At 42.3% G+C, this 9,756-nt stretch overlaps 1 protein-coding gene across 1 annotated transcript in view; it reads right to left on the reverse strand.

Annotated features, from left to right (window-relative positions):
• LOC121949004 (mitogen-activated protein kinase kinase kinase kinase 4-like) overlaps positions 1-8,706 on the reverse strand; it is a 143,625-nt gene extending 134,919 nt beyond the window's left edge. Inside the window, exons 1-2 of the mRNA XM_042494591.1 lie at positions 8,438-8,706; positions 8,105-8,170 (exon numbers count right to left, since the gene is read on the reverse strand). Of these exons, the coding sequence (XP_042350525.1) occupies positions 8,105-8,170; positions 8,438-8,494 (123 nt within the window). The 5' untranslated portion in view covers positions 8,495-8,706. The remainder of the gene's footprint in view (positions 1-8,104; positions 8,171-8,437) is intronic.
• Positions 8,707-9,756: the final 1,050 nt, after the last annotated feature.

Below are 9,756 nucleotides of genomic sequence, written 5' to 3' on the forward strand. Positions count from 1 at the left end.
TTCCTGTCGCCCTAAAACTGCGCTATAATAAAGGCATGAAAAGCCAAAAAATAATCATAGGGGGAAGAAAATTAGCAATTTTAGAAAAAAAATAACCCAAAAATTGCAAGAAATTAGTAAAAAGTACAAAAAAATTACCTGAAAATTATTTTAAAAAACAAAAACAAAACAAAAAAGACCTGAGAATAAAATGTTGAAATTATAATAATTTTCTAACACAAAGCTCACATCATGGCACTTTAAAAACGGAAACATCTGACAGATCGGCCGCGCTGTGAGAGAAAATCTGCGGTGCATTTCCTCTGAGGGACACGCAGCGATGGTGCTCTGCTGATGACAGGCTGCTGCTGGAGCGCCACACCCAGCTCCACTTTATCAGCAGCAGAGAGAAAAACAAGCACATGAAGCTGAGGAAGTGAAACTGCTTTGAATTTCATCTATTTATCTGTACATCTAAGTAATATTTCACCTACGTCTCTGCACCGGCTTCCTGTGGAATCCGCTGATAAATAAAATGTAATCTTTCTAAAATGTACAGCAGCGTAGATGAAATTTAAATTTTCATATGCTCTCATCCAAAAGGCAAAGTGGACTAACGTTTGCTTTAGAGAGAAAATCTCAGCCGACACGCAGCTTTCATTAACAATGCACGATATTTCCACTGCCAAGTCGCCGGAAGATAATGTTTCTGCAAATCACGGATACATTTTATTTTTACATTTAATACACATCATATAAATGTTTCTAAAGCAACACAGTAAATGATCTGACTTTGTCATCAGGAGGTGGAGAGGATGGTGGATGGCGTGGCAACAGGCGAGACGCCCGCCAAGCTGCAGCTCGCTGTGCAAGACCGTGCCGTCCTGTTTTTCCAGCATCTTTTTAGACGCCAAACATGCTTGTTTTTAGCTGCCATCACTGTGTTTCCACTGGGGACAGTGTCATAAAAAGCAGCTGCTTTTTACTGAGACATTGCTGCCTTTCAAGGTGTGATAGTGCCCCAAAACTGGGTTTTTTAAGCCAAAACATGGTCCTTTCTGAACCACAGCCATGTGGGTTTTGTGTGTAATTGTTTAGATTTCTTTAAAAAAAAAATAGGGTAAGGCAGCAAGCTACATGACAAGATATGGTCAAAAAAAGTGTGTAAAACTAGTTAAAAAAAAAAGATACCACAAAATTACCTGAAAATGAGCAAACATAACAACAGATAGAAAAGAAAAGCAAATAAAAGAAAAAAGGTTAAAAATATTTTTTAAAGGTGAAATTAATTAATTAATTAAAGATAAAATAATAAGAAGAATTATATCAATAATAAAAATTATAAATATTGTTTTCTGTGCATTTACCCTTATTTCTGAAAATTATTAACTTCCAGTAATTATTATTAAAAAATAATTTTAGATCCTTTTCACCTATTCCTAATTTCTTGCCGTTTGTACGACGTCTCTTGCCAAGTTGCTCATTGCCTTTTTAGCCATTTTTACTCAAGTTTTAAAGTGTAAATGCATGTGTTCGGCATCTGAACAGCACAAGAAAACTGATGTCATTCCAGGTTTCAGATGGTTAACAAAACCATTATGTGCTTATGTATTTTTAAATCCCTGTGTCAATAGGATTTAGAGTCTCACGTTGTCACTTTCCAAACTGCTGAGACATTTCATGTGGGCACATTTCATAACGACAGGAACATGGCTGCGGTTTCTAATCTGGCCATCGCAGCGAAGCCACCAACATCTCGCTGCACTGATGACTTCCTCCGTTTCACCGCTTCCGCACAAACATCCACTCGCTCGCTCTGCCGACACCAACAAACTCTGCTCTCAAGCCAAAAGACTCCCAGAAGTTTGAGTAGTTTGCTGCTGTTGGACATTTTACTCTGAAGACTCTGAAGGCAGCGTGTTTCTGTCGCAGCTGTGGTCTGAAGGAGGGAAGCTCGGCGAGTCTTAAAAGGGTTAAACCATTTCCTCAGAGAGGGGGATTCCCAGCCCACATGCTGAGTGTGGTCTTACCCCAGAGTTATAAAAATTCCTTCGGCTCTGATTTTCCTTTACCTCCCACTGTTTAATGGAAACACAAACACGGTGACCTCTGACCTCTGTATGCTTGGTTGCTGTTAATGAAGTTTGGTTTATTCTGCCATATCGGCATTTTTTTTTACATTCATGTTTGGATTGTTTTTATCAGTTACGGGATGTTTTGTTCAGAATATCTGCAATTAAGTGTCTGATTATTTTGAATTTAATTTATGCTTCATCATAAAAGCAAAAACAATTCTTTACATTGTAAACATTTCTATAGGCGAAAATTTCAACCAATGAAATGTATATGCTGAGATACATTTCAGTTAATCCTAACTCGCCTCTGGTGTATTTTCTAGAAAATACTGTTTTTCTAACATGTCAGAATAAGCTTAATAATACAGAAATGAATAAAACAAAATGTAAACTGATGAATTTGGGGGGTTCTTCAGTCGTATAATGCTGTATTCTTGTACATGGTTCTTTAAATGGCACTTTTAATGCATGAGTTGTATGTATCTACAGTATATATGTATTTATTTATTAATTTTTTGCCTTCACAATGAATTCTTGCCATGACACGTTAGTTACATTTCTCTGGAGGTGCACGCTGGGTTAAATACTGTATCTGTGCAGAGAGCACACTGAAGGTCGGGCGTAGATTCAACAAGTAAGCAGCCTAAAAACCAGGCTTAAGGTCGATCGCAACGGCTATCATAAAACGAGATGGAAAATAAATGGCACTGACAACATCCCGACAGATGTTTTCTCTTAAGAGTTCAACTCGGTCAAAGACGAACAGTTTAGTCAACAGTGTCTAAACGCCAGTTTGGATGTCTGAGACGTTTCAATATAACCACACAGAAACACTCACTCTGATGATTAAAGGGTGAGTGCTTCTCTATTTTTTGTGTTTCCTCTTTCTCTCTGTCTCTCACCTCTCTTCCCCCCTTTCCTCCTCCTCCTCCTCGCTCTATTATATTTTCCATCCCAACAGCTGTTGTCGGTGCACACAGCTGCAACAAGCCGTCACACTCTGCAGCTATTCGCCAGCCTGGGAAGCCCAACCAATCGCCAAGTGTTGAGGATCAAGTGCACATGTGCCGACACAAACACACGCACGCAGGTTTTTGGGTCAGATGTTTGCGAGGCGGCGCGGACAAAAAAAGAGCTTCATCCTCACTCAAACTCGCATGGCACACGTGGTTATGATTCACCGAATCCTGAGGAACTAAACTCAAAATGTCAACGTTAATTTGTGTCCCAGTGCATCTGAGCATTTCCACAACCACTTGTCCCCTTCTTTAATGAAACGTTTACAGCAGCCGCCGTCCTCCCCCGAGCCACACACAAAAACCCAAATAAAACAAAAAACAACCCTCAAAGCAAATCAAGATGTGGTATCTGTTGTGTACTAAAGGTACGACCAACCGCACCCATACAACCACAACCGAGCTTAATTACATTTGATCTGTGAGGTAACGGCGGAGCAGGCGTTCACCGAGGCTCGCCTCAGGGCCGGCCTCATTGTCCACGACCACACACTCTGATTCAAAGTGACACTCGTCTGAGCAGCGGAGTCGCTGAACGCTGCTGGTCACTTGTGTAATCCTCAGAGGCAGAGCTGGAGATACAGGAGACCTTGAGATGCTTCTGTGGACGCTGACGCCATATTGTACATGTGGAAAACACGCCTGCGGGGTCCGTGTTCACCCTGAGACACCAGCGAGCGGCACAGTCACCAGAGGAAAAAATTGGCATTGTTTATTTCTGCAAACCACAGATTTGTTTATTTCTGTGTTTCATATGTAACGTATCAGCGTTTCTAAAGCGATGACGTTTGTGAGCGGACTCTGGAGATGAAGAGGAAGCCGGATGTCGTGACACCTACAGGTCAGACGTCTGCCGACAACTGTCCGAGAGCAAGAAACGTGGATGTTGTTTTGGGGTTTTTTAGCGAGTCATAGATGCCTTTCCAGCAGCTTTTTAGCCTCCAATAGCAGGTGTTTTTTAGCAAAACATCCTTGCATTTTCAGACGCTATAGTGCCACAAAAAGCGTTTTTTTTTAACTGAGAAATCACTGCATTTCCTGCTGAGATAGAGACTCAATTAGTAGTTCTTTTCTGCAGAGACATCGCTGCATTTCTGGAAAAAACGGTGCCACCAAAAGCGGTTGTTTTCTACCAAGATATTGCTACATTTCCTGCCAGATAGTGTAAACAAAAGTGGTTGTTTTTGTTTACCAAGACATTGATGTGTTTCCTGCTGGGATAGCGCCACGAAAGCAGTTGTTTTTACCAAGACATTACTATGTTTCTGGCCGAGATATTGAAACAAAAAGTAATTGTTTTTTACAAGGACATTGCTGCAGTGCCTGCCGAGACAGTGCTGTGACAAGCGGTTGTTTTTACAAAGAAATAAGTGTGCATCTGGCAGAGATAGCACCATGAAACACATTTGTTTTTTACTGAGCGATCACTGTGTTTCCTGCCGGTATAGTGCCCCCAAAAATGGTATTTTAAGCCAAAACATTATCTTTCCTAACAATAACCAAGTGTTGTGCCTAAACCTTAGCACACATTTACCACAGCGTTGCTGAAATGTTGCAGCGTATCCTTGGTTTGCAGAGCGTACAATGCCGATACTTATTCTGACGGCTGTGTTGAAGCGAGACAGTCAGTGTCTCGATTTTTGCTCAAACTCCTGAATATTCATTATGCCGAGTAACTCTGATCATCATGTGGCAGAAGGACTTCATGGCTCTGATGTGCATGAGCTCACAGACGAGTGAGGATGATTCAACATCTTACAACCTCGTTTTTGTTGCAGCAAATCAGGTGAGTAACATCCCCATCAGCTGCGCTTTTTCAGACTCACTTCCAAGGCCCAAAATGGCTCCTCATATATACTTCATGATTTCCTGGAGCACAGTATGTTAGCTGCTCTGTGTGATGTTTACAATGACCTCGGCCTGTAAACTGCAGAGCAACACAAGCTTATGTCATACAGGAAGTAGAATCAAGCTCAAAATGTGCTTTCTAAGTCATCTACCCACGTCTGTGAAGGTCCACATGGACAAACTTTTCTTTTCTACCTTTCTCGTGTCACGAACAACATATCAGACAGCAGTCATACAACATCTGAGCTTCATACTACGATGCTGATGTGACCCTTTTGACACCGTTATTTAAGATTCAGAAACTACAGCAGAAGTGATGAGAAAGTCTGAGGATGGAGATTTGCTGCTGCTCTGCACAATACTGACTTATCTCCAGGTGTGTATTCTCGTCCAGGAGCACAAAGGGTGTACTTTTTTTGGGGGTGCAGGTGACATGTCACATCAAAACCCATATTTTACCAGGCGAACACCTCACCGAGATTTGAAATCTCTCTTCCAAGAGCGAGCTGGCCAAGAGGGCAGCATAAACACTGTTACAACAAAAAACAACAAGCACACAAGTACAACCGTCACACCCAAAGAGCAAGAACAACTTCCAGTTAATGCACGAAAAATTAACACAAAAACATTTCATTTCATACATGTGCAATTTTCTAAAACAACTTCTGTGACAATTCACGCAGCAACTGCACGGACCAACAGTGTTATTTTCTCAATCCTTTAAAATCAACTTAAAATCCCTGAAAGTCATCAGCTCAGACAATTTCAGCTCCTTCTGTAAGTTATTCCAAGAAGAGGAGGGCAGCGTATTCAAATGCTTTTTTGCCAAATTCTGTGCGAACCTTGGGTTCCCCAAATATTGTGAGAGCCATATTGGTTTTGTCTTTTATACATGTACGTAACCAGCTCAAACAGACTTTTATATACAAAAAACATCCACAGTGAAAGTCTGTGCAGCAGTATTCAGTGAACAGAGGTGGAAGCGTTTCCACAACAAGTAATAAAACAAAAAGCACATAAAAACATGAAGGTAGCAGAGAACTTCTTTTCCTTGACAAATTTAAGACATTTACACCATAAATTGTTGCATAGACATTCACCAGACTGCAGCAAATTCATTTACGGGATGGCTCCCAAACCCGTTTCATGTTTGTCCCCTCGATGCTGAAACGTAACCAGTGAAGCCTTCAGTGTCATCAGAGTTTAGCATGATTGAGCATGAAGGCTGCAGCTAACAACAATGTCCATAAATCAGTGCCAATTCAACTGTTTTTAACTCTCACATTACCAACTCCACCATTAAATTCTCAAAACCTTTAACATTCAGTGTCGATACACAACCACAAACCTTCAGCAAAGCCTCAAAAAAATTCACATTATTTTTCCAAAAGGTTCAGTGTCTAACACTGTTTCTGCAATGCAACACAGCAGGAAGAAACAACAACACGTGGGTCTGTTTTACAGCCACAGGCAAATGAGAGTCCATCACAGCTGGACGCAGCTTTGACTCGCAGTTTGTTGTGTGCAAATGTCTGCAAGTGGAGTTATCTGATGGTGTGAACAGTCACACATCAGAAAAACATGGGACTATTACATATAGCTGTGTTTGCGTCACGTTAAAGGTCCAGTGTGTGAGATTTAAGGGGATTTAGTGGCACGTAGCAGTGTGGACTGCAGATTGCAACCAGCTAAAACCAATAAGGATTCCTTCAGTGTTCATAGTTCTGGAGGTTTTTACTGAAATATCCACAGAGACGTCTCTTTCTCCGAAACAAACACTCCAGGTGATTTTAACCAGACAGACCGCACACCCAGCAACTGCTAACGTGCGCTAAGATCCAGACGTTCAGAAAGGTTTTAGCAGAAGCCGAATTATCTGCAGAGGTCTCTTCTCTCCAAAACAAATGGACGTGGTGATTAAAACTGATAGAAACACTGAATAAAGTAGTTTCATCATATAAATCGGTGTTTCGTCTACACTGTTTGACATGTCAGAGATGGACCACTATCCCAGCACCTGCCGATGTTTGCTCACCTCGTCTCTGGTCCAGATGTTCAGGAGAGTATTTTACCGTGAGCCAAGTCATCCTCAGAGGCGTCTTTCTCACCAAAACAAATTGACCCGCTGATTTTAACTAGCAAAAACACATTTTTTAAAATAGTTTTTTTCTCACGCTCTTGGTGCAGTGGGGCTGTAAATTGATTCGAAAACATGGATGGCCATTTCTAGAGCCAGTGTTTGGTTTGTCCATTCTGGGCTACCGTGGAAACATGGCAGTGCAACATGATAGACTCCGCTGATGAGGACCCGCTTTCATTTTAAGATAACAAAAATGCAACAATTCTTATTTTCAGGCTATTACACACTGAAGAAAACACTGAATAAATCCTCCACACTGGACCTTTAAAAAACAGAAAATCTACATTTCCTGACAGGAGAGAGCTGCTCGTGATTTCTGTCAAATTAAACAGAAAGCAAAGCAGATCCGGCAGCATCTCTGACCCAGTCCTCCTGCTCTCATTTCTACCAGGCGACCGCAGGATGGTGTCTGCTCATCTCTGATGGGGGCGGTGAAGGTGGAAATCTGGGCTGCAGGAGCACCAGGTCTCCATCAAATGCCTTTTCCACTGTGTGTGTGTGTGTGTGTGTGTGTGATGGGATGGGATGCACGGGCCTATCTCCATTAATGCAGCACACAGCCACTCCAGCAAAAGGCCTGCTGGGCAATGGTGTGCACAAATGCGCAATGAAACACCGCCCACCCAATGGCGCACAAGTCGGTCAGCGTGGTGAAGGCTGTCATGCACGGATGGGGCTGGTCTGATCACAGCAATGCAAAGCGTGCAGGAATATTTCACTGGGGTGTGGATGAGAGGAGGAAAGAGGAGGGAGGAGGAGGAGGAGGAGGGAGGAGGCACCACTTTGGGACCAAAAATAGGTGCTGGGGTGATGTTTGCATCGCTAAAATAAAAAATAATGAATGGATGTGAAGCAGAGAGGCCATCACAGAGATAATCCAGGCCAGACCGCACCGGTCCCGAGTGAAGCAGGGGAGGGGACATGTTATTATAAACGTGTTCCCGAGCCCGTGAGAAGGGAAAAAATACATAAATGCATGTTTGTGCTCCAGTTTCCGCCCGTTTGTTCACACACACGTACACACACAGATGGAGGTGCACACCAACCTTGTAGACTTGTCCATAGGTGCCATTTCCGACCACTTCTACCAACTCGAAAATCCCAGCTGGATCCTGCACAGTGAAAACAAGAATAAAACAAACAAATTATAAAACCATATTTTAATTGATTTTCTGTAGTATTTACTGTACTGGTTCGCTCGATTCGGGAGCCGGCTGCGCCCGGTTTGCTGGCCTCCCCATGCCAGCGGATATTAGACAAAGAAACGCCACCGCAGGGCTGTGTCAACAACACCACTGCTAACTGCATGCTTGTGTTTTTATTTGGGAGTGTAAAAATGTAAGATGCACGCTGAAAACGTCTTTGACAGACGCACTCACCCGCAGGGATGCCAGGTCGATATCCACCAGACTTTTGGCCGGGGACTCGTTCGCCATTTTCGTGCAAAACGGTGATAAATCAGCGGAAAAACGGCGCGTTTATTAGTCTCCTTCAGGCGGACGATGTGCGTCTCATCCTCGGGTGGTTTTATTTTTAATCCCGCTGGTGTTATTTTCTATCCAAAGCGCGTTTTTCCCTCGTTGTAATCCCGGCAAACGCTCCGCTGCTGCTACATACCGACCGACTGCTGAGCCCAGCCTGCTGCACCTCTCTCCCCCTCTCCCCCTCTCCCTCTCTCCCTCTCTCTCTCCTCCTCTCCTGTGTGAGTCAAGCTCTCTCTCTCTCTCTATTCTCCGCCCTCTCTTCCTCTCAGTGTGTCCACATGTCTCTCTGTCCCTCTCTCTCCTCATTCTCCGCCCCTTCGCTCTCTCAAACAGGGGCAGCCCAACATTTTTTGGGGCCCTGAGCTAAACTTTATTGCCCCCTCACAACCAAAAAAAGGCAATTGTAAATTCACCAAATATATAAGCCCTTAACCCTTCCAGACCGGAGCGAGTCGGCTTGATTTCTTTCAAATAATGCGGAAAGCAGGCAATGAGCAACAAGAAAAGATCCAAATATTAGCAAGAAATTAGTAAAAAGTTTAAAAATAAAAAAGTGAAAGTTGAAAGTGAGTGAAAAACAACACAAAACTATATTTATAGTTATCAGTTATTTTTCTTATTTATTTATTAATTATTATTTATTATTTTTTTTGTTTTATTTTAGCACTTTTTCAGGTGATCTCCTGTTTTGGTTCATTTACCTTTATTTTTTTTGTTTGGCTAATTCCAGGTCATTCTCTTGTAACTTTTTACTAATTCCATGACAATCTCTTGGTTTTTCAGTTGCTTATTGCCTGTTCTCCATGTTTTTGGAAGAAATCAAGCTGATTTCTGGTTTGGGTCTTAGTAACGGGGACATAATTTCTGGAAATAGGCATTGCTGTTAAGTTTTTCAAATGTTTGTTTTTGGAGCTTTGAGCACTACGAGCCGAATGCAATCTAGTTCCATTACACTGGAGAGAAGGCCGAAATCTCGACGGCCGATTCCTCCAACTCGGCCTCCAACTCTAGGCAACTGACACCAAATCAATAAAGATTAAGGAAAAGGTAAGAAAAACAACAACAACAGCAACAAAAACAGCTAGATTCTGGATCATTTAATATTCTGAGGACACCATAAGTGAAAGTCTCTCATCGGTAATACCTGCACGTTAATGGAGCATATAAAGAGACGGTCTGTGATGATGAGGCATCGCAATCACTCCTGCACAGAT

This window comes from Plectropomus leopardus, chromosome 10 (genome assembly GCF_008729295.1).
Source record: "Plectropomus leopardus isolate mb chromosome 10, YSFRI_Pleo_2.0, whole genome shotgun sequence".
In the NCBI taxonomy this organism is placed as follows: domain Eukaryota; kingdom Metazoa; phylum Chordata; class Actinopteri; order Perciformes; family Serranidae; genus Plectropomus; species Plectropomus leopardus.